At 46.7% G+C, this 25,607-nt stretch overlaps 1 protein-coding gene across 1 annotated transcript in view; it reads right to left on the reverse strand.

Moving 5' to 3' along the window:
• Positions 1-25,607, reverse strand: part of PCCB (propionyl-CoA carboxylase subunit beta) — a 468,181-nt gene that overhangs the window by 410,443 nt on the left and 32,131 nt on the right. The window contains exon 2 of the mRNA XM_086943865.1: positions 16,065-16,184. Within this exon, the coding sequence (XP_086799991.1) occupies positions 16,065-16,184 (120 nt within the window). The remainder of the gene's footprint in view (positions 1-16,064; positions 16,185-25,607) is intronic.

Consider the following 25,607-nt stretch of genomic DNA (forward strand, 5'->3'; position numbering starts at 1 on the left):
CTCCACACGGGCAGGAATACTGGAGTCTCCCCCCGACCGGTGTTGTGTGGTCGGGGGGCAGTGACAAGGCGTCACTGTTTGCTGGCGGTGGAGGACCTGGAGCTGTTATTTCCACGTCCTCTGCCCTTGACGTTGTTGCCACGGTATCCACCCCTACATTTGTTGGTGTATGAGGTTTGGGTGTTAGCTTTATAGAATTGCGTGGATTGTGACGCTTGACCCCTTGAGGTGCCTCTGTTATTGGAGCGGCGAAAGGAACCACCCCGAAACTGCTGGGACTGAAGGGCACCCATAGATTTAGCGGTGTCAGTGTCCTTCTTCATTTTTTCGAGTGTGGCATCTACTTCAGGTCCAAACAGATGGTCTGGATTTACTGTTTGGTTGAGGATGGTGGTCTGAATGTCTGGTTTAAAGCCTGATATTCTGAGCCACGCATGCCGGCGTAGCAGAACGCTAGTATTGATGGCTCGCGAGGCGGTATCAGCCACATCTAGAGCACACTTGATGGCGGCATTGGTAATGAGTTTACCCTCCTGAATCAGCATCTCTGCACCCTCCTTATACCGATCTGGCAAGTGCTGTAGAAGTGTTTCTAGGGTGTCATAGTGCGCCCTATCGTAGCGTGCAAGTAGCGCCTGCGTGTTTGATATGCGCCATATATTGGCTGCCTGCGCAGCAATACGTTTCCCTGATGCCTCAAACACCTTTGATTCTTTGTCAGGGGGAGGAGCATCACCCGTGGTCTGTGAATTGGCTCTTTTACGTGCGTTGGAGACAACCAAAGAGTCCAGTGGCAACTGTCCCTTGATGTATGTTGGGTCAGTGGGCGCCGCCTTGTATTTTTTATCAATGCGAGGATTGATGACTCTTGCCCGGGTGGGCTCCTTGAAAACCTCTGGCGCATGCTTTAGCACACCTTTGAGCATTGGCAAGGTCTTGACGGTCTTTTCAGCCACTGAGAAAGTGTCAAAAAGAAAATCGACATCCAGTGGGTCGGCGTGGAGGTCGACATCATGGTTGGCCGCAGCTCTTTCAATCAAAGCGTTGAAGGCTGCAGAGTCCTCCGTTGGTGAAGTCTTTGCAGCAAAAAGCTGCGGCTCGTGTCCTGTCTGAGGGTCCGCAGGGTCGCTTCCAGCAGACCATGGCTTATTTACCTCCTCTGGATCCGAGTACGCTGGATAATTGTACTCCTCCTCCTCGTCCTCGTCACCCTCCCCAGCGTTAGAGTGAGTGGGTGAGAGTCCCAGACCTTGTGGAGATGCAGGCTCTATAGGGGCAGAAGTGCCCGCAGAGTCCAACTTCTTCTTAAGTGGAATATGAAAATGCTCCAACACCGGCTCCGGGGTGATCTTCCTTTTAAGGAGAGAGAGCTTGCCTGTGTTGGCGTCGATGACAACCTCTCAACGCTCCTCTTCCGCAAGTGGTTGGTGCCGTGGCTTCGGCACCACCAAGGATGGTTTAGGCGTAGACACCAGCTTCAAGGGCACCCCAGCCCCATCTTTTGGAGCGAAAGCCTTCGGCGTCGTCTTCGGCGGCAGCGTGAAGTGGATCGGCGTCTGCGCCTTCGCCGGTTTCTGTGGAGGCTTCGGCGCCACATTCTTCGGCCCGAGAGCCACGTCCTCCTTCCGAATACGTTGAAGGGACTCCGTGACCTTTTTGGTAAAGGACGGGAAGGGCTGGACTGGCTCGAGCGAGTCCTCCGAGTCCGGATTCGGTGACCAAAGGCGCAGTCTTCGGAGCCGACACAGCACTGCCCTTGGCTTTGTCGACCGGGATCGGTGCAGCCAGAGCCTTGGGGTCGTCCTGACGCTTCTTGGAGGCCTTCTTAGGGTCATCGACCTTCTTGGTGTCGACGCGGCTCTTTAGAGCGTCGACCAGCTTCGGCGCCGACGCAGCCGCGTCGGGCGTTTTTGCCTTCGGCTTCGACACTGTGGTCTTCGGGTCGGCCATTTTGGCGTGGCTCTTGATCTCGGCGGCCATTTTGAATTTCTTCGGCGCCGAGGCCTCTGGAGCCTTTGATCCCACCAGTGCGACTTGCACTTTCGGTTTCGATACAGATGGTGCGGACCCTGATGGTTTCACTTTCGGTTTCTGTACCGGGAGTGGCGCATCACCAATGTCCGTGGCCGGGCCCGGAGGCGGGGCTGTGGGACGAGTATTGAGGTCTTGGGTAAGGCCGAAGGCGATCCCTCGACCTGGGCCTTATGCTGGGGTTCGGCCCTGGAGTCAGTATGAGGATGCTCCTCTTCCGAGCTATCCTCCACGGTGGCAATGGCCCCGTCGTCGTCCCCTACCTCCTCGAACTCCTCATCTCCCGCGTCGTAGTTCTCATCCTCAGACGCCGGGTTAGAGTCCGAAACTTGCAGGACGGTGTCGTCTTCAACGTCTTCTTCAAAGATGTTGGTTGGTGGGGGTGCCGATAACTGGGCCTGCAGTCTTGCGGCCCGACGTAGCTTGAGAGTCTTCTTCGACCGGAACTTGGAGCAGGCCATACAACTGGCCTCGTCGTGGTCCGGCGACAAGCATCTGTTGCACACTGGGTGCACGTCGAGGTGTGAATACCTTGAGGCACACACTGGGCACCTCTTAAACGGAGTTCGTTCCATGTTGAATAGTCTGGAGCGTCGTGTAGGCCCGTCCGCGCCGACAGCACGCGGAAGGGCAGCAAGTGTTCGGAGCCGATGAATAAACCAACCCGAACGATGGACAATACCGAAGCAAGTCCTAAAGACCTTTTGGTCTCAAGTAAGGAAAGTTAAACAACTATCGATTCCGACAGAGGGAACCGAAACACATCCGAACCCAATGGCGGAAAAAAACAATCTGGGGATGAAGGCGATGCCCATGCGCACTGTAGTCCAGGGGAGGAGCCATTTATCTCGTGATACTTCGAAGACTCTTCCAGGACAACAATGTGCAATCATCCGGACCCAACACTAGGCGGCAATCTATGCACAGATATGAATTCAGCAGCCCACATGCCTCGAACCCCAAATTACCCCATCTCACCTTCCCCTAAGCCAGTTTATGAACCGCTATCCAAGGGGGCCGCCCGTCCCATAGTAGTGGCCTTATTTACCCCTCTATCATGTTAAAGTAGGTTTCAGGAACTTTGTACTGCGTATTTTGTAAGATGTAGAGGAATCTGGGTAGTACCATCATTTTGAAGAGGCAGCGCGACCTAGTAGGGATAATGGTAGAGACCTCCAGTGTCGCACGTTGCTTTACTTTTGACTCATTTTTAAGAGTCAAAGAGAAACACTGGAGTATGGCCTACTGATGAGCATTCCCTGGATGCGGCCACCAGTGAATGGGGACTAACCTAACATTGCAAGAACGAGGTTGAAACAGGGATTTGCCAGAGAAACACTGGAGCCCTGAACTGAAATGGTTTGTGTTGTTCCTTATGAATGTTGTTACTGTTTTTAATGCATAGAGTTGGAAAAGAAAACCTACTTATTTTTCATAGAAAAATAAGTATGTGACTCGACATTCATTTATTGACATTGCTGAGTGCACTCTGATCGGAGTCTGTGTTCACTAATCTGAATCCAAAATCAAATAGAGAGGGGGAATGGACCACTTGTAGCTACGTCACCAGGGTTTCTTATGGTGTTTGGTCAACCCTCATAAAAAACCCTCATAAACGCACGTAGGTAGCGTAGCGGTATATCTTGATTCTCCGCTATAGTACGTTCTGTTAGTGCATTATCATTGAGTTTTTTTTTCTGGTATGCAAAAAACCCCACCTGGAGATAACCACTGGGTTCGTAGTAGTGTCCAGAGATAGTAGCTCGTGCTCAAAAAATTGTGATAAGTTAAAATTCTTTAAATCAACTTAAAAAACATATCTTTATGAGAAAAAGTGATTTAAGGAAGCTAAAATAATTGGTGTGTAGTTGTGGGTTTTGTTACTAAATCCACTACACAATGGTAAGTCTCAGGTCGACATGTTTCAGCCCCACCGCGCCCAGTCGGGTCTATGGGGCTTTTCTCAGGACCAATTAAACTAAACACTAATCTGAATCTACACTTCATTTCCCCCACTCCAAAGGAGCCTTTACTCTGTGGTAGATGTGGACGAGCAGTCAAAGTGCAGACGGGGTACTTGGCCCAGTTGCTCAGGATCCATAGTAGGCTGGGCCCCAGGACATCAGGAGTAGAAAAGGCCTCAACCACCACAGCTGGGCCAAGCAGCCACGGCGTTTATCGTGTCCCTCTGAATGGGACTTTTACAGTGCACATCTGCAACAATTACCTGAACACAATATTGTTACACACACAATCTGCAGCTTTGTCCCACACTTTAATTTGTGCAGTCTTGCACTCACACCTATACAGATCTGCAGTCTGCCCCCTATATGTTGGCAGGTCTGTAGCCTTGTCTCCATTCATGTTCAGATATACACCACTGCGTCCATGGCTGGACTGATGTGCTTTTCAACTACATATATTCACAGTTCTAACCTTGACTATGCTTGACAAATCAGCATGAAGGAAGTGCTCTGCAGGTGGGGGCGGAGCTATATACTATGACCTTAGGTCGTGAACTTCGTGAGCTACACATCACCTGTGAGCCACAGACCATCGGCAGCTGCCCCACATGCCCAACTTCTACCGCAGAGAAGGCGCCAAGAACTCATGGTCTCAACAGAGCCACCAGAGGGCTCTTCAGACAGCCCGGAGACTACAGAAAGCCAGGTATGAATAAAAATGGTAGCCCGCGTTGTTGACGGGGATCCAATAGAGACGGACTGTGAGGGCGCTACCCTCCCGCCTGGGCCAGAGTAATGCTGAGAGGTCTTGGGTCCCGGGATGACTGTGGTGTCACTAGGGGACGGCCAACCGATATTTGCACCGAAGCAACATGATCGGGCGAATTACCCGCTGCTACCAAGATGCCCTGGCCCACTGGGGTAGCGAGGGCCGCAAAGGCATTCTGCCCAAATGAACAGGACGCTGCTCAGGAGAGCCATTTTCCCAAGCCCATATCTGGGAGTATTCCTGCGGAGGGGGTAGGCTATATATTGAGGAACTTAAAGCATAAACCCCCGGGGAGCATTTTATAGGCTTCTAATCCCAAACGACCGTGAAGGGCTACTGTCCTGGCCCCAGAGCCTTTCTCTGCAGCCTGGAGATACCGCAAGGGACACGCCCTGCTGCTCTGACCCAAACTGCCAAGGGGTGGCTGGAGTGATGCGAGAGAAATCAGACTGCTGAGAAACTTTAACCCCATCCCCCCACCTACCCCCCTACCCTTGGAAAAAAGAATACTGCTTTTAACCAGAGAGGCTACAGGGAATATTACTATCAGCTCTGATACTGCAAAAGTTCTGATTGATGTGAACCTTGCATCTCCTTGTCATCTATCCGCTTGGATTGACTTTGATCTCCCTTTTACCAAGCCCTATAGGTACCTGAGAAAATGGGTGAGCAGACTGCTTGGAATGATCACCATATAATTTGAGACTCTCTTTTGCAGTCTATTGCCCCCTCCACTCCACAATGCGAGCTGGGTGGTGCTGGTGACAATTCTGCTACTGCCCTATGATGACTTGGGCTCTGGGGGCTACACAATGTATATCAACAGTAAATTCATGAAGCTCCTGCCCACCGTTGAGCCTCTGGGGAACATCTGGAGGGTAAGATCGACTCCATGGTGGCAGAACTTGGCCTTATCCAAAAGGACTCCTGAAAATTGGCTGGGCGGGTTAATACACTGTAGGGCACTGTACAGTCCTTGAACCTGTTGTACAGATCACTGATCATGGTATTACACCGTTGGAGGCTCAAACATGGTGCTTCACCACCTGGTTTGACCATCAGGATGGGCAGGCCTGCCAGAACCATGTCCGAACTGTGGGTGTCCCAGAGCGCACTGAAGGGTATTATTTGTTGGCTTTCCTGGAAAACTGGTTGCAGGAGGTGGTAACCCTGGAGGGTCTCTCCTAATGCAATGCCCTGGAATGGCTCATCGAGTGCCAGCACAGCCTCCTCACCCTGGGGCACCACCTCACCCAATAGTTGTCCACCTCCTCCACTTCCAGGACAAGGAACATCTGCTGCAGCAAGCCCTTGCCCTTAGTCCCTGGTTGTACTATATGTCTTACTGTTCCCAGCTCGTTGAGAGTTCAAGAGGAGGGAAAGGTGCACTTCTTCACGGACCCGGTGGCACCATGGGGTTAGCTTAAGGTATATGACAAGAGTATTGAGAGACGAGAACAGACAGAACATCAGGGGCCACCACTCCTGCAGCAAAAGCGCTTGTGGCGTACAAGGGCATACCAGCCCACTCTATCGTAGGTGGCCCTGGAACAAACCAGAGGAAACAGTTGCCTCTCTCTGGAGTAGTTTAGGCCCCCCCACAACTAACATCCCTGGTTCCACACAGTTCTGCTTCCGCTTTAGAGGACACCATTGTGCTGGGGTGGAGAGCAGACTGCTGGGGGTCACCTCGGGCACGGCTGACAAGCTTGTCTGACGAATGACTGGAGAGCAACGGTCATGGACCCTCTTGTTGTCTTGACAGTGCAGTGGTGTAGTGCCGGCTGCTTTCTCTATAATATTGTTTCTTTCTCCAGTTTTCCCCTTTCTTTTTGATTTGGGTGGGCTGTGGAGGAGCTGGGCGGGGGGCTGCATAGCGTGTCCCATTGTATAGGACTGCCCCTTTTTGATTGCCCAGTCTTCTCCTTTGGCTGGCGAGACTACTCATCCCAACTAAGTGTTTGTTACGGAACTGGTTGGTCTCTCTCTGGACGCAGTTGGCTCCTTAGCGGGTCTTGTGTTCTTTGGACAGGATGTTTTTAGGTCACAGTCCTGGGATACTTTTATTGGTGGGGGGGGGGGGGGCGGGGGGGGGGGGGTATGATGTGGATGTCTATGATCTGAGTGGTGAGGCGGGAGCGAATAAAGTCAGGTGGGCCAGGGGGGACCTTGTGGGTTCTTAGCTGGCATGTTTTGAGTTACAGCCCAGATTAAATTAATTACATGATCGTACGGGACTCTTCTAAACAATACGAGCCGACTTTCATGAAGTGCATGGGGGTACAGATTTGCGTTCTTGCAGAAGAGTTGCCTTACGGAGCCTGAAGAATGGGCCATTCATAGGTAGTAGAAGAAGAAACAACTATACGCCATTACTTACTCTGCTTTTTTCCCAGGAGTGAGTTACCTGGGATAGGCCATTCCAGTTACATAGCGCAGTAATGGACCCTGATGGTCGCTATGTATTAGTGCTGGGCCACGTGGACAGTAGAGATATTGCACTACTACTACTGAACATGTATGCCCTGAATGTGGACCAGTCTGCCTTTGACTTGTCGGTCTCCTCTCCTCCTGCTGATGCTCAGCTATCGGAGGATCATGGAGGTACATGGGGAGTGATTTTAACTGCATATTGGACCCCAGACTTGGACAGATCACATCTACAATTACACGCTGTGCCTACATATAGGTTAACGGATGCTGCCCGCACCAGTGGGATCTAGCTGATTGCTGGAGGGTGCAAAACACAGAGGCGCAGGACAGCAGGTGTATTCCTACAAACCCGGATTACACAATTTGGAGGTGCTACTAGATAGAATTTATAGCTCGTGGACATTGTATAATAGGGTGATTGGTGCAGAATATCTGGCAAACCATCAAACACAGTGGGGTTACCCTGTGTCCCTCAGATCCCGGGTATACAAGGTTTGAAACTACAATGGATTCTGTTGGGTGCGACAATTTCTCGGAGTGAAAAATAGTTGTTGAAAAGTCACATCTATATGAGAAGATCAATGTGTGTGCTACAAGAAGTTGGGAGAGTGCGGGCCTATGCTGACCATTATTCAAAACCTCAAACTTCATCACCTAAATAAACAACCACAGTTATAATTATTTAGGGCCAGATGTAGGTGGCCATTTACCGACCGGTAACAGCCGATTTCGACCGTTACCGACCGGTAAATGGGTATTTGTGATGTAGGGGCCCTATTTAACCGATTCGGTAAATTTACCGAAATCGGTAAAATACCGAATCGGAATATTTACCGATTCGGTAACTGCCAGATGTAGGTGGGACTCTTCTGAGTCCCAAAGGCCTTACAGATTCGGTATTTTACCACCCAATCCAATTGGGTGGTAAAAAACCGAATCCAGGTGTGCATGCACATTTGTGCATGCACACCTATGCCATGTGACAGACAGACATGCCCTTAGGGCATGTCTGTCTGCCACATGGCACACATGCCTGTATTTGGGGTGCTAGAGGGTGTCAAAGTGACACGCCCTGCACCCTTGCAGGATTCGGTATTTACCGAATCGGTAAATACCGATTTTTACAGATTCGGTAATTCAATTACCAAATTTACCTAAATCTCCCTCCTTCAATTTTACCGATTCATAAATACCGAATCGGTAAAATTCGGTATTTATGAGTCTGTAAAATATACTTACCTACATCTGGCCCCTAGTATACTGGAAGTCATATCTAAATAATATGCAGCATTTGTCTTTTTCATATGAGGCGGTCAGAGAACACAAAAATAAATCAAATGACGTGGCTTAGTGATAAAATGTCACAGTGGAAAAAAGTTTAACATTACACAATGTAGACAGACTGATTTTAACATGACATACATAGAAAAATTACAAAAAACGTCTGTTCACTCCTGTAGGAGAGTAGGGTCTGCAATCCTATGGTCACCCCCGATTTTTGCTTTTTGCTTCACTGGTTTACGACTTTCCCCTGCTGTGGGCCTGCTAATCAGACCCACAGCCTAGCTGTTCTCTCTCTAAATTGACAAGCATGTACCTTAGGTGCATTTACCAATTGGTACTGGGCCACCTTATCAGTCCCTGTACAGTATACCTTAGGTATCCAGGGCATAGGTGTATCCAGGGCCTACCAGGGGCTGAAGCATGTATTATGCCACCCCTGGCTGGCCATCTAAACAAACACAACTGGCTGCACGACAGCTGGGGCAAGGTGGTGTAATCACCTTTTGCTTTAGATATAGTATCCCTATATCTAACCCTAAAATGGACACAGGTATTCCTATCAGTCACTCCTATGGCAGGCCTTATCAATCCTGAGGGCAGAGTGCTTGGAATTATGTGAGATGGTGCTCTGCCATGAGCTGAGCCCGTTTGCAGCTTGCGGAACCAAGTCCTAATAGCTGTTCCATGATAACGCTATACCATATACTCTTAAGTGCATTATGAACCTCGCGGTCAAATGCTAGCTTTGGTATAGCATTATCAAAACATGTCGAGTAAGGTGTCATACGAATTGGAATACTACCCCCTCGCCAATTCTGGCGACGGGGGTAGCATTCCACCCTTCTAGAGGGACACGACATGTATGTAACTGTGAACCCCGGTTAAAGTTAACTCGAGCCTCAGCATCACAAAATGGATGCTGCCACCACAGACACAAGTCTGACCTCCTGCTGCTGGGAGTCCTTCCAGCGAGGGAGGCTCGGACAAAGGGTTTCCTGCCTTGGGAGGTGCTAGCACCACCCCAGACAGGATTTTGTGTATTAGGTAAGCCAGGGCTGAAAGGAATGAGACATGTCTGGGGCACACAAGGTGTCCCTCTTCATATGCTGGTCCAAACCAGTTCCTGGGGCACTCCAGCCCCAGAGCTAGCGCAAGACCGGACAAAGGAAAGGGGGTGTAACCAACCCCCTTCCTGGTCCCACCCAGAGGAGGGACCTAGTCGTAGTGCAGCCCCCTTTAGCAGAATAAAGGTAGGAGCTGGTCCCATTCCACATTAGATTACTCTTGACAACTTCTACGAAGAACTCTTGACCTTCTCCCTCCTGAACCATCAGAAGACTGAAGAATCTCCCCTATGGTCAGGGAGTGACCATCCTGCTTCGCAGGCACCATCAAGCTCCTGTGCGGTTTGCTGCAAGTCCTTCCATCCCGGAATCAGACGACCCAGCTCGACAAGACCCGGACCTCCAGACCTCTCTGACCTCTACCCACATCCACTGCACAGCTGGGACCTGTGGGTGCGACGAGCAACGTGGAGACGGCCATCTTGAGAAAACCTGCACAGCGCTTCCAGCACGACCGCCGAGGGGTCCTCGAGTGAATGCACTGGGGTTTGTGAAGCCCCACACTGACGCAGCTCCTGCACCAAAGACCAGCCCCCCAGCATCCACGAGATCTGCATGGGGCCCTTTTGCCTGCTTGCTGCTTTTCCTGTTGTCTGGTCACTTGCCGGCTGGCTCGTGACCTCTGAGACGACGACCCGAAGATTTCACCACTGCTGGTCTGGTCCCCCAGACTGGCCCTTGCTTCCTTGTACAGGAGAAGCACCCCGGACCCTCCTTGTCCGCACCAGACGCCATCTTTGTTCCACCGCGTGGCTTGCATTAGCCAAGGCCTGTTGTCCAGATCGACGATCCGACACCGCCAACAGCAGCAGACTACGTGGGACAGCTCGTACCTCCAGCCTGGTCGTGAAGAACAGCTCCTGGTCTGCGCAGCTACAGAGAGAAGCGACCCTTCTTCCACCTGAACGCGGCGACAGCATCTGGTTCCATCCTGGTTCCAGCACCGTCACTGGCTAGTGACCGAGACTCTGTCCCCTTCCCTTTCAGGACTTCTTCCAAGTTCCATCCTTGGAACCACCGGACTCCTCCATCTGGCTGCCTGCCAGCAACTCCTTGTTTCAGGCATCACCAGGATCAACGCGGCAAACCCGACGCAACTTCAGCCCTATGCACCCGCAGCCTGTGGGTTAGGTAACTAAAGCTTCTAGGTGCTGAAGTCTGTGTACACTATCCTAGTGTCCAGGTCCACTGTTTTCCCTCCATCCAGCCGGGTTCGTCCGGAATCCGTAACTTTGTAAACTGTAGCATCCATAGACGTCGATATGCATCCCGCGTGAGAGTTTCCACTCTGCACGTGAGTTCCGTGGGCCTCCTGCTCCTTACTTACCTAGTTTGTAGCGTAGTCCCAGCGATCCTCCAGCCTCTGGATCTCCTTACAGTATTTTCTTTCCTCGCATTCCATTGTTTTGAGTATATGGTTTGTCGTGCCCCTAAGGCGCACTTGTAAATATTGTGCGAACTCGTATTTCCTTTTTAGTATTGTCATGTGCTTAGCCCTCTGACCTCATAAAGAGTTCAGAGGTGTATGTTAGTTAATAAATATCTGTTTATTTTCATAACAACCTGTGTGGTGTCCTTTCACTTGGTATTCAAGGGGTTATATGTGGTAAAACAGCTGGCTTCACATGCCATTCAGAGTTTAGCCTAAAGACTGCTTTTGTCCACGCTACTAGGATAGCTGGTCTATAAGGTTGACTTACAACCAATCACCATAAGGGTTGTTTGGACTGATACAAGGTGATCACTAGAACTAGTGAGCATCATATATCAGGCCAACTTCTCACAACTCATATCCTCGGTTCAACAACATCCTATATCATTACTCTGTCCCCTCTGCTTTCAGGTTCTTCTCAGCTTCAATCCAGGCTTGGATCACACCGGACACTTTTCCTCTTCATGGCAGCAGCACTTTGCAGCATCAGGCCATTGGAAACGACGAAGATTCCAGACACCATTTGACACCCATGCACCCGGCTTCCCTGGGTTAGGTAACACGAGTACTCCGGTGCTCACATGGGTGCTGGCCTTAGAACCTTCTATATTTAAAAGGGTTTGCTCAAAGTCCTCTCCTAAATGTCCTTAAACTTTGAAATTCTCACACTGCTGGCGTCCCTCGTGGGTCCAGTGTCACTACCTTGGGTGGTTCCTGGGGGTCCCAGCGATTCTACGTGCTCTAGACACTGTGTCTAGGTAAGCTGTGGTTGTTATACCACTTTCTTAGTATATGGTTTAGTCTCCCCCTGGAGTCCACTGTGTATTGTGCTATTTAATGTTGATCTAGTGATTTAATATTGTGTACTTTGTGCTCTAATCTCTCTTCTACATTCCTTCAAGACTTAGCCTGAAGGCTGCTCTCCATAGCTACCACTAGGATAGCTTTCATTAAAGGTTGTCTTTAACCTAATCAATAAGGGTTGTTTGGACTGGTACAAGGTGCCCACTATAACTAGTAAATGTAAATGTATTTGAGCTTATATAGCGCACAGCTACCCACAAAGGGTTTCCCGGCGCTTGCTTAGGGAACCCGTCCTGGTATTCCCCTGTGAGATAACCCCGGCAGGGTATCCACAAGGTGAAAGCCAGGCATCCCGCCGCGAGGGGCCGTTGTGGAGATTAAGCAAGCTATTGCCCAGAGTCGCAGAGTGTGAACCCGTGAGTTGAGAAGGCACCGGATCGAGAATTATCGAGTCCGTGGAATTTTTGAGCCCAAGACCCGCCGAGGCGGGGAATTGAACCCTGGTCCAGGGCCGATCTCAGCTTCCGGGTCTGCCGCCTCTAACCCCTGAGCCACACTTCTCCACTTCTCCATATAGTCGTCAGCACATACCAGGCCAACTACTCACATCCTTAATCATGTATCTAAAATTCAACAAGGGGAGACCTCACTGGGGTTCACTTTACAAATCCTAACATGAAGGCTGTGTTAAATACAGCAACAATTATGAGGAATGCTTTCTTCCTGGTCCCCAAGTGATTTAGTGTTCAATCTGAAATCAAAGTGAAGGACCAAAAAAACATCTTTCAATACCTGGCGAAGGCATATTCCGACCATTCCCATCTGTTTGTTCCTTCCAGTGGTCAAAAATACGATGTGTTCCCACACAGAGCTTGGACCCCTCGATGCTCCTCGAGGACCAGGCTTTCCAGGCTTTGTTGGGCAAACATGTTGCATAATATTGGCTGGATAATGCAGGCTCAGTCTTGTCTGCAGGGGTGGAGTGGGAAGCCTTGAAGGTGGTCCATGGACAATGCTTATTTAGCAGGGTGGGTGTGCTTAGCTGCTCTCGGATATTCAGCGAGAAGAGTCGCAACTGGACGATCTCTTAGGTGACCTTGAGGAGGTTAGAGAGCGCACTCTAGACAAGAAAAAGAAACGTTTTGTCCAGGTTGACCATTTGAGGCAATTTGATTATCAAGCTTAAGTGACCAGGGTGCACTTGGTGAAAAATAAATCTGGCAGAATCCTTGCTGCCCTACTGCTCCCGCACATGCAGTCCCTGGTACACACGACCAAAAAGATTTTATTCCAATGCATAGCACCATGCCCAACATTCAGCATTTACTAGTGGCTTAAAATCAGCGGGAGCAAGCGCTGTCGAAGACATTAACATCTCCGTGGATATTCGAAAGGCATGAGATTGGCACTAACCGTTTGGCTAGGGTTCGCACTGGTCAGGTGATATCTGAGACATGCAAGGTGGAACCGGGCAGCAGATGGGGATGCTTGTTGTCTCCTCTACTATTTGCCCTAGGACGGTCCGATGAGGAATTAACTATCGGAGTTTGTAACTTTCCTCTGATTGGCTTCATATTTCCCTGTACGCTGAATATATATCTATAGATTTATATATTTTTTTAAAAAATTTTTTTATCTCTGATCTAAGGGGGACCAGTGTCTGGTCTGATGGATTTTAGCTATCACTTGGGTCTGGAGGTAAAATAGGACAAGTCCCTTGTGAATGTGGCTTGCCCTCCAAGGATCTATTGATGAAACTTGTGTCTTTCTCCTTTGCACGGAAAAAAAATTTACTGATTAGAACACGCACGCTTGTGTGGACTAGGACACTGAAGAGGATGCAACCCAGACTTCCATATATGTTCGAGCTTCCGCTGCTGGTTGCCAGGTGGTGGGAACGACAGAGAGGGTCGGCAGGGGGATGTTGGGGCTACGCAGGTGGACAAAAGTGGGAATCACTGTGCTAGCAGATCTGTTTGTGGAGGGGGTGAGGTTGACCCCTTCCCAGAGCTTCAGAAGGGACAAGCCTTCCCAGTGTCTCACTTTTTGCTTCACAGGGCTCTTGAAATTTGAATATGGGACTGGTGAGACCTTGGAGTTGAGGAGGCGCCACATCATGACTGTCTAGGTCACCTCTTCCTCATCAAAGGCCAGATGAAAGGAGTCACGTTGCTCTACAGGGCTCTGCTGAGGACACAGATAGCCCTAACGGATCTCCGTCGGCACTGGGAGGAGTACTTGAGGACACCTGCCTGATCACTCTTGAAGGAGTGGACTAGAGCACACCCCCATGGTGCCGATCAATGCTAGATTTAAACTTATTCAGTTCTACTACCTATACAGGGCTCTCCTCACCCCGATGTATCCATGCCAAGTTCCCTGCCACGGCTTCGAGCAATCCTAGATGCTGTACGGATGACGAGGAATTCTTCCACATGGTCTGGTACTGCCCGATACTGCTCCCTTACTGGACAATGGTTATTAAAGGGGTTTACAAAGCTACTGATCGGGTCCTTGAGCACATTCCTCCAATATGTCTGTTGGGCCTGCATGAGTGTGAGGCGGCTCGCAAGGCGACGGACAGTTTTGTAGCCTTGTTGTTGGTTCTTGCCTGCAGGCAACTAAGTAGGAGTTGGAAGTCAGCCTGCGGCCTTGATGTGTATAAATGGTGTTTGGAATTGGTAAAAGAACCGAGTGCAAGGTGACTCGAAGGGAAGAAGCAAGGGGGGTACATAGCGCGATGATACCTGCTTGAGACACTGTACAGCTTGCTTGCCCAGGTTGGAATCTGGTGAGTGAATATTGGAAGACGAACCCGCATCAGAAGTTCCCTGCTCACTCTCTGCGATGCAGGGAACAGTCCTGAACTTGGGGATTCCTCCTTGAGTAGTTAAGAGTATGAGAGAGTGTCTCCCTTGGACTTTTGAATGAGTATGAGTGCAATGCAGGGCAAGTGCAGCCCTGAACTAATGGGATGGTCCGAGGATAGTATGCACCTCATCCGTGCGCAGGGTCGGTTTGCTCAGGCCCCCTTCACTGGATCTCCCCTTTGTACATATGTAGTATTACTATGCTAGACTTTATGAAATTGATGTAATCACTGCAATGATAACTGTCATCGTTTTACATGCTATGTGCCTGCAGACCCCACTGTGTTCTGCTCTTTTTGATCAAAATGCAAATAAAAAATACTTACAAAAAAAAAGGCAGTGCTCTGCGGGTACAGGAGCTATTAAGAATAGGGCATAGCAAAATGCCCAGCCCTATATATAATGCTATCAGAGAAAATCACATGCCCTTTAGGTACAGCAAGTACATGCACTGCGGGTAACCAGAATCCATTTCCTGTGGGTACCGAAAGGCAGAGGTCCTGTGCACATGCTTTGGAGGAATATTGAAAACAGTATATACCTTGAGTCTATGCGTTTGAACTGTAGATACAGCTACACTATATGGGTACAGAGGGAATTCATGAAAATATCACATTTAAGATTTGTTTTGCTTTTTAAACCCTTATAGATCTCCATTAAGATAAGCTACTAAAACTACGTAATAATGGAGATTACATATGCCCTGAAAACAATTCAGCTGAAAGAATGATATGGCATTAATCCAACAAAAAATGCTGAAATTCACTAGTCATGATTAACACTGCCACCTGACTGCCAATCTAACTCCCAATTCTCCCATAAAGTAACTATTCATGACCTCACATGTAACTTTGCAAATTACACTGCTGAGGATACTGAAAAAGCCAGCATGCCCTGTGCCTCATGCTCCAATATGTTGCACACGTAGGGAGTGGCCTTAACTACAAGCAGACTTGCCAAGTGTGAAGAGGTCATGGTTGAAGGACCTGCTATGTGAAAGCCAGAGGCCATCATATAGATTTTCTATATTCATCGCAAGTGGCCCAAAGACTATGCCAGTGCTCTGTATCCCTACATATGTCCATTTTTGCAGAACTTGAGAGAAGTCTGTGACTTAAGGAAGCATTTTAGGTCACCCTGTGTGCAGCAAGAGAATGTTATTTGTTTAGCAAAATGGACATTTTTCAACCCTGCAAACCCCTTGGTGGTGAGGTGTGTCAATCATGCCTCCACAATTATTTCAGAACACTGTCCACTAATCCTATAATGGTCATCAGAGCTACAATATTTAGCTCACTGAAGTCAATTTGATGGTCATCTGAGATTCATCTTTTTAAAACGTTTGTACTATACCTTATTTTTGTCCGCCTCCATACCAAAATCTGCACACCGGTGTTCCACAAACATGTCATATTCAACAAAGCTGCCAGGATCCAGCAACAGAAGAACCCGTTCTCGTGCTGTCAATTTACCCTGAAAAACAGACGAGGACAAGGTTAAAAAACATCGAAGATTTTCATGACAGAGATTGAACTGGGAAAGTTAAATGGGCTGATCAAAGAAAAGGTATGGGCAGTGGAAACCTGGACCTACAAGGCCAGGCTACAAGTAGCCCTCTATGGACTGTGGAAACTAAGGACTGGAAGGAAAGGTACTTGCAAGACATGTGGAGTACACAAAGTTATAGCAATGCATCAACACAATTTCCAGGATGTGAGTAGAGAAAGTCCTTTTGGTTGTACATACTTTACCCCTTTGATTTCGGGTGTAAAAGTTTAGGGTGATCAATAGAAACTGAAATTGGGGCTATGCAGAAAAGGGAATCAGAGAAACCAAGGTATTCAAAAAGTAATTAAAAAAGAGTTAGCAAGGCATGGTTAATGTAAATTGAATCTTTAAATAAATTTCATAGCGTATAGGAAATGTTCTAAACAATTTGTCTCTTTACACTTGACCCTTATTTTACAAGTTCTGATACATTTTCAACAACCAAAACAGGAAGTACAAAGATGTAGGTACAAGGATGGTGAAGTGCATACACTTCTTTGGCCACACACGTCCCTCCTTCAAATCTATGCCGGTATAAACAAGCAGCTGTTATTACATAACCCACAATCAGATGTTTTCAAAGAGAATATCATACATACATACATAATTGGATGAGTGCTCACATGATGAAGATGCGTGGTAATGCATAGAAATAGAGGTCAGAAGTCGGTCAAAGAAAAAAGGAACTAAATAAAAAAAATGATTTGGAAATCTCTAGAGGAAAACATCATAGCACAAGAAGAATTATTCCCTGAAACCCACCTTAAAAAAGTATTTTACTTGCCATTCTTAATCTTACCATTTCATTGTTCTTATTGCTGATTTCCTAACGCCTTATCTTAGAAAAATACTGACATTAAAAAAAAATAAAAGTCCAGTTTAAAATGTTATTTTCCACTTCTGCTGGCATGTCAGTATCGTTCCTTAATTACATGTGTGAATACTTTTCTACATTTAAAAAATGTTTGGGTGCATAAAAGATCCAAAAAAGATCCCCCCATCCCAGACTCCCCTATCAAGCCCAAACCCTGACAACTCTGCAACACTAGACTTAATCATGCAGAAACTGTCAATTGTGCGAGCACATGCAGCATGTCCAAAGAGAACCACAGTATCCATGCAGGGCGCACTCACATCCCTAAAACAGGAAATTCTTTTTCTGAGGGGCTAAGTCACTGAGGTGGAGTCACGGATAAACCTCCTGGAAGACCATTAGGCATAGCTACACTTGACTATCAACCATCACTACAAGATTAGCCCACCTAGAAAGGAGCATCACGGAGCTGAAGGACAGCAATAGAAGGGGCATCCTGGCACAGATAAAGAAGATTCAGAGAATCAAATGGCAGGATCCCCCACTGGGATCTCCCAAGACTATTCTAAAGACACCGTCAAAAAGAGGAAAGCGTTTCTATCCCAGCGTCAAATCTCAGACTTATCAGTGCAATTTTCCTTCATTGGACCTGCGCGACTGAAAACTACCCTCAATGGAAAAGTCTCCATCTTTGAAGATGCAAAAGACCTGGACTTCATCAGGGAAATTCAAGAGTTGAAAATGAGCTCTTTTTTTTAAAATATTTTTATTATAATCTTTTCACAGCAATTTTTACCCCCCCCCCCCCCAAATTATTACAGACAGCCTTACAACACAAAATGCATATTTTACATATCCCAGTATAGTGTAAAGCAAATACATTCTTGCACCAGAACTCTGCAAAAAATAAGAAAAAAGAAAGGAAAGAAAAGAAAAACAAAAACACAAGGACCTTTCCTACATACAACTGTTTACCCAACCCCTACCCTGTTTTGCCCAGATTTCCATCTCGTTGCCATATCTCCCCTCCCAATTTTTTTGCCCTTCTGCCCTTCCTCTCATATATTGCTTTCTCCAAGTTGTATGAGGCTAACAATCTTGCTATCCAGGTTTGGAATGTTGGAGGAGTCTTGTCTAACCATGCCCGTGCAATACTAATTCGGAATACAGCTGCCACCATAAACAAAAACTCTATGGGGCCATTTTCATGCTCAGTCTTCACCCCCAGCAATAGCAATTCATTACTTAGTATAATCTTAATATCCAGTGAATTCTCCAAGAAGTCTTCTATGGCCCTTTTCAAGGTATACAGTTGTGGGCATTGTGCGATCATGTGTACTATGTCAGCTTCAGTTGAATTGCATCTAGGGCAAGTTATACCTTCCATCCCACCCCACTGCGCTATTCTTGCCGGCCTATGGTAAAGGCAATATAGTGTTTTATAATGCTGTGACTGCAGCGTCGCCGAGCATAGAGCTGATCTTCCTAAGTCTAGAGACTTCTGAAATCTTTCCGGGAAGGTCCCCACTTTTTCTATCCATTTTTTTGAAAATTTCTCTCTATCATCTATTTTGTATGCATACAGTTATGCATGTAACTGCCGTATCGTACACTGTTTACTTTGTTCTATATAATCCAATAGCCTGCAATGTTTGAATCCTAACAGTCCTCCCTTTTTATCCCTCAGGTAACTCCTCACCTGTAGATACTTAAAAAAAGTATTAGTGGGTATTTCAAATATTCTTTGTAATTCTTCAAATTGTATTATCCCCCCTTCTATATCCAGGAGATCTCCTATTTTCCTAATGCCCCTATCGTTCCATATCCTCATAGTTCCGTCCCTGAATATATCCCCCGGGAGGGTTTCATTAGCTAACAGTCTAGTGTATCTGCTAAATCTGCCAATTCCCAGTTTTTTTCCTACCCCTTTCCAAATCATATATGCAGCTTTTAGGGTTTTAAACCTAGTGTTCTTAAAAAGTCTATATTCTATTGTATTCAGACGCCCATCAACCGCGCCCTCCCCCAGTACAGTTCTATACACATTAGTAAAGTCATACCCTCCGCCTATTAATCCTTGGAAGTATTGCAAAGCTGCGGCCCAGTAATACAATTTAAAATCCGGTGCTCCCCACCCCCCTTTTTCACGTGTAAGTGTCATATGTCTGTAAGCCCTTCTAGTTTTCCCTTGTGCCCACACTAGCCTATTAAGAATTGTTTCTAATTTAGTAAACCAAAGTTGTTCAAAGAAAAGAGGTATAGCCCTGAACAGGTAAAGAAATTTCGGTAAAGTAACAATTTTAATTACGTTTATGCGTCCCATTAGCGTCAAATGTAGGTTGTGAATTCTTTCTGTATTATTTTTTACCTTAGCTAGTAGCGGTTCCATATTTAACTTCACTAAATCCGCCAAGTCTGCTGACACCCTTACCCCCAGATACACTGCCTCCTTTACCACTCTGGGATCTGAATAAGATGTATATTCATTCATAATGATCTGAGTTTCCCCCTTATTGATTGAGTATCCTGATAAACCCCCAAAACCTACTGCCTCCTGCTCTATTTACCTTAAAGCCCTTCCTAGTTCCGTAGTTATCAATGCCACATCGTCTGCGTAGGCGAATACTTTATATTCTACCTCCTGTAACACAGCCGGCGGGATGTTAATATTACCTATTAGTCTCCTAAGTAGCGGATCTAGATATAAGGCAAAAAGTAAGGGTGATGCCGGGCAGCCCTGCCTGGTTCCGCGTCTAATCCTTACCGTTTTAGTATAAGACTTATTTATTTTCACCCTAACCTTTGGCTGCACATACAATACCTGTATGGCACTAATAAATCCTTTGCCTATGTCGAACCAGTCCATGACATTCCACAGAAACTGCCAGGAGACCCTGTCAATTTTTTTTTTATCAGCATCAAGGAATATGGCTGCGACAGGGTCTCCTGCTACTTCAGCAGCATCTAATATAGTAATTAGCTGTCTAGTATTCTGAGTAGTCCCTTTCCCGGGAATAAAACCATGCTGTGACTTGCTAACTAATCTCTCAATAACTCTACTCAGTCTTTGTGCTAATACTTTGGCATACATTTTAGCATCCGCGTTCAGGAGAGTAATAGGTCTGTATGACCCTGGATCTAATGGGGGTTTGTCTTTTTTCAATATCACAATAATATTTGCATCGTCCCAGGACTGTGGCGCTAATTTTTGTATCTGTGCCTGTCTAAAAGTCTCCAGCATATCTTTCCCAAGCCTGTCCCAGAATGTTTTATAAAACTCAGCTGGTATTTGATCTGGCCCTGTAGCCTTGCCCCCTGGTAAATTAGTCACTGCCATTTTAAGCTCCTGCAATGTTAGAGGTAAACCTAGTTTGTCTCTTTCTTCGCTATCCAATTTCTCATGTGGTATCCCTGTCAAATAGTCCCTGCACCCTGCTCCTATATTCTCTACATTCTGGTCATACAATTTCTCATAAAATTCCCTGAATACCTCCTGAACCTCTTCTAATTTATTTACAACTTCCCCAGCGCTATTTCTAATTTCTTTAATTTCACCTGCTGCCAGGTTTTGTCTGATTCTAATAGCCAATAAGTGTCCTACCCTCTCGCTATACTCATAGCACTTTTCCTTCTTAGCAAGATAATTCCCAGCCGCCTTCTCCGTCAACGCTTCTCCTGTCTCGGCTTTCTTGACTTCAATCTCCAGTAAAAGGCCCTCTATATCTGTTGCATTTTGTCTCAACACTGCCCTATTTAGTTGCTCTTCTAGTCTATCCATTTCTTTTATCCACCTGTCCATCCTTGTTCTCTCCATCTTACTCCTCTTTAAAGTATAGCTCAGGGTTTCCCCCCTTATCCCGGCCTTGAATGTATCCCAGCCTATCTTAGCTGGAGCCGATCCTCTATTAATTTCCCAAAACTGTGTGATCCATTCGTTCATCCTATTAATATAGCCTTCCTCTTTCAGCAGTCTTCTTTCAAATGTCCAAATGTAGGGATTGGGAGACTTGAAAATGAGCTCTTAATGTCTCATTGGAATGTTCAAAAACCAACCAACCTGACTAATAATCACTAATCAGAGACCTCTATAAGGCTATCTCCAACCTCGAGGCCCTCTCCCTAGTAGAGTTCCCTTAAAGCCTGACCTTGTTACGGGCTGTTAATCCCTTTGGTTCCTTTAAGTTCAAATGACTGACTTGGTCGCACACGTTTGTCATGCACTACTAACGTCCTGAACTCCCATACTAGGATTTAAACACAAGATAATCTGCTACTACAGTTTACTAACCATCAACCTACTAACCTCTAATAATCCCAAACAGTTAACCTTAGGTCATATTACTGGATGTTGATGCAAACTGTTCTTTTTGGTCATAATAAGTGTACTGTCCTAACTTACACATTGCTGACAATTAGATCATTCTTGGACAACTCTCAGCTAGCAGTGATCTTTGTTCCTAGCCCTTAGGGCAGTCTCACATCGATCTAATAATGGGTTATGATAAAAACTGTTCTTCATGGTCAGAATAAGTCTATGCTCCTAGTCTAAACGTTGACTATAACTTACAAAAATGCTAAACAACTCGCAATTAACTCGCTTATTCACTGTGCTTACTCCTCAGTTCACCCAAAGTCACTTATTTGATGAACAAAACCCACTCTCACTACATTAGGATACCGGTCCTGCTTTATCCTTTCAAAGCCTTCACTCTGGATAAAACTTCCCCACAATACACCTAGACCACACTTTGGCACAGCCGTATTTTTCTATAATTTATCCTAAAACTATTCTACCTATTATATGCCTCCACCGCCCACATCATATAGGTTTCTTGCATGTGCCCTCTCCCGCCCTCCCCCCCCTCCCGGGGCACTCCGCTACATGTTTCCAATCTCTATGCTAATTCTATGGGTCTTACACTCCCCCCTCTGTGGACTCTCTATTTCTTCCTCATTCCTTTCCTACTTCCTATCCCATGTTCTATCATCGACTATGGCTTACCCACCTCTATGCCCTTTCCTCGCCCTCCCCCACTCTCTCCTCCTCCTCCCACCAAAATTCCCTCACCTAACACCATCTGGGACTATTCTCATAGTCCCCTCCTAAAGCTAATGCATAACATAACAAGCATTTACAATGCAATGGTTTCGCCTTTGGAAAAGTTAGAGCTATTGGCATTGCAAATGACAAAATTTGTATTTATGTGTTGGTTTTGAAAACCGATAAATAAATAAATGGCATTGTCATTTACATTGCCATTAGCCTCTGCAGTCACTCAGCAGTCCCTAGCACTCCCTAGTCACTCAGCAGTCCCTAGCACTCCCTAGTCACTCTGCACTCCCTAGTCACTCTGCAGTCACTCTGCACTCCCTAGTCACTCTGCAGTCACTCTGCACTCCCTAGTCACTCTGCAGTCCCTAGTCACTCTGCAGTCACTCTGCACTCCCTAGTCACTCTGCAGTCACTCTGCAGTCCCTAGTCACTCTGCAGTCACTCTGCAGTCCCTAGTCACTCTGCAGTCACTCTGCACTCCCTAGTCACTCTGCAGTCACTCTGCACTCCCTAGTCACTCTGCAGTCACTCTGCACTCCCTAGTCACTCTGCACTCCCTAGTCACTCTGCACTCCCTAGTCACTCTGCAGTCACTCTGCACTCCCTAGTCACTCTGCAGTCACTCTGCACTCCCTAGTCACTCTGCAGTCACTCTGCAGTCACTCTGCACTCCCTCTGCACTCCCTCTGCACTCCCTCTGCAGTCACTCTGCAGTCACTCTGCAGTCACTCTGCAGTCACTCTGCAGTCACTCTGCAGTCACTCTGCAGTCACTCTGCAGTCACTCTGCAGTCACTCTGCAGTCACTCTGCAGTCACTCTGCAGTCACTCTGCAGTCACTCTGCAGTCACTCTGCACTCCCCAGTCACTCTGCACTCCCCAGTCACTCTGCACTCCCCAGTCACTCTGCACTCCCCAGTCACTCTGCAGTCACTCTGCAGTCACTCTGCACTCCCTAGCACTCTGCAGTCACTCTGCACTACCTAGCACTCTGCAGTCACTCTGCACTCCCTAGCACTCTGCAGTCACTCTGCACTCCCTAGCACTCTGCAGTCACTCTGCACTCCCTAGCACTCTGCAGTCACTCTGCACTCCCTAGCACTCTGCAGTCACTCTGCACTCCCTAGCACTCTGCAGTCACTCTGCACTCCCTAGCACACCCTAGCACTCTGCACTCCCTAGCACACCCTAGCACTCTGCACTCCCTAGTCACTCCCTAGTCACTCCCTAGTCACTCCCTAGTCACTCCCTAGTCACTCTCACTCCCTAGCGCTCATTATTTGCATATTGAGGGCTTCAATATAAAAGATGGTTCCCACTCCTGGCAAAATGTTGTCCCGGGCATATTGATTGGAATTCTTAGCGTATTGATGGTTCCCACCTTTGGTATTGGTGGCCATGGCATACAGGTGGAAATGCTTTGCATAATGTGAGAATCAATTTCATGATGGCAACCGCTGGCAAATGCCACCTCTGACATATTGATGTCAATTTTTGAAATATTGGTTTCCACCACTGAATGATGTTGCTCAACCTAGTATAGCGGTGGCCAAGGTATAACCGTGGCAATTACTTGCTTCTTGTTGTTGGCACACATGGCATCAGGATTCCCACCCTTGGTCTAATGTTGATCCAAGCATGATGATTCTTGGCATATTGTAGACCTCCATGGCATGAGATAGTGATAGATGGCATTCATGTGTGGAAGTGATGCATGTGAGTATGTGATGAAAATGACAAATTGAAGTTTGATTGTCAAATGTGTATTTACGAAAAATGAAAAGATATTTGTGGCAAAACAGGTTTTATTTTATTTTTTCTTAATAAGCTTTTGTCATTTTGTTTGCTCTTTTCAAAAAGAAAATGTGTATTTGATAGCAACATATGGCTATTTTCAAAAATTGATCAGCTGATGTTTGGGGATAAGATGATTGCATTTCAACATGTCTGTTAGCCAGTTGGTTGAGTAAGAATCAGTAACACTGTATTGCTTGGGCCAGGGAGACACCCAATTTGGATCCCGCACCCTCCAACTCAGCTGAGTCACTGACAATACTGAATATCTCTAATTTGGATTCATCACACAGGTTGTGTTTATTCAAAACATTATCGAAAATCAGCTCTTAGCAAACAATACAATATCTGTACAAGATTTAAACAAAAAAAATTAATATTGCATCTTAACTCCTATACCAAACACAACACTGCAGTATTTACACCTAAAGCGCCTCTACAGGAACAGAAAGTCACTAGCTCCCTCTCATTGCTGTATGCCTAAGTCCGTTTACAGTATTCTAGCCCAGCTGTGTGCAGCGCCCACGTGCACAGCTGTCTCATGTCACAGGATGCACTCCTGTCTCAGGTCCATAGGCCTTTTCTACCACAGCTGCACCTCTCCTCCCACACAGGGCCCGCCTTTTAAAACAGCACACTGGTTGCATGCATCACTTTGTGGATGTTTGCACTGCCTGCACAACTGCATGGATTGGTTCCTGCACCTCTACTTCCTCGCAGGGCCTCGATTTAAAACGAAACACTGGTTGCATCAAGGGACATTGTTCCAGCCCAGCGGCAGCACCACCAGGCCCAGACTCATTCCCCAGGAGCAGGAAGCTGCTCTTAAAGGCCACAGCTGCACATTTTTCCAGGATCATTGAACATGTACACTTTTCTGTTACGCGGATTTCTTTTTTTTTTTTTTTACACCTGACACCGTGCACTAGCAACGTTCGAGTCATGGTCGGATAACAACATTCCTCAAGGAAATAAGTGATGTGAAGCTGGGTTCTAACAACAAAATCTACCGGACTTGCACTAAGAGGTGCGCATACTACCGATCAAACAGTGTAACTGCACACGAGCCAAGAGAAAGGACGCAAGGAAGATTTATTTAAAATAATACATAAATACATATAAAGAAACCGAACATTTGAATTGGTCATTAATTAATTAATTTTATACATTCACGTCCCTTCCCCACTTTAATCTCTTGGGGTCCCGGATCAACTGAAATTTAGGCAGAAACTTCTAATTCCCAGTACACTCCCGCAACCTGAAGAACCAGGCAAGAAAATGTAAAATCTTCTATGTTGATTAAACAACTGAATTTTAGCAATTGCAAATTTTAGTGAGTTTGTATACCTTGTATTACCTTGTTGATTAAGTTGGATAAAGTGTAAGAAAATTAAAAAATACGCAAGAACCCGACGGTGAACACCCGTTTTAGCCAGAAATAAAGTTGGTTGCCTACTCAATTTTAGGTTTTCCATAATGAAACGTCCCTCGTGGTACTTTAGCTCGGGAGATTCTAGGTAACCAGATGTATAGTTCAAAACCGTAGTGCATGTCAACTTGATAAAGTAGAACACATTTATAACTGGTCAACACATGGTATAGCAATTCAAGAGATACAGTGCTGATATCCGGGGCTTTCATTAAGCAACCAATGCATTAATTATAGAAGTAATGTCACTTCACCTGCG

This window comes from Lissotriton vulgaris, chromosome 11 (genome assembly GCF_964263255.1).
Source record: "Lissotriton vulgaris chromosome 11, aLisVul1.2, whole genome shotgun sequence".
Classification (NCBI taxonomy): domain Eukaryota; kingdom Metazoa; phylum Chordata; class Amphibia; order Caudata; family Salamandridae; genus Lissotriton; species Lissotriton vulgaris.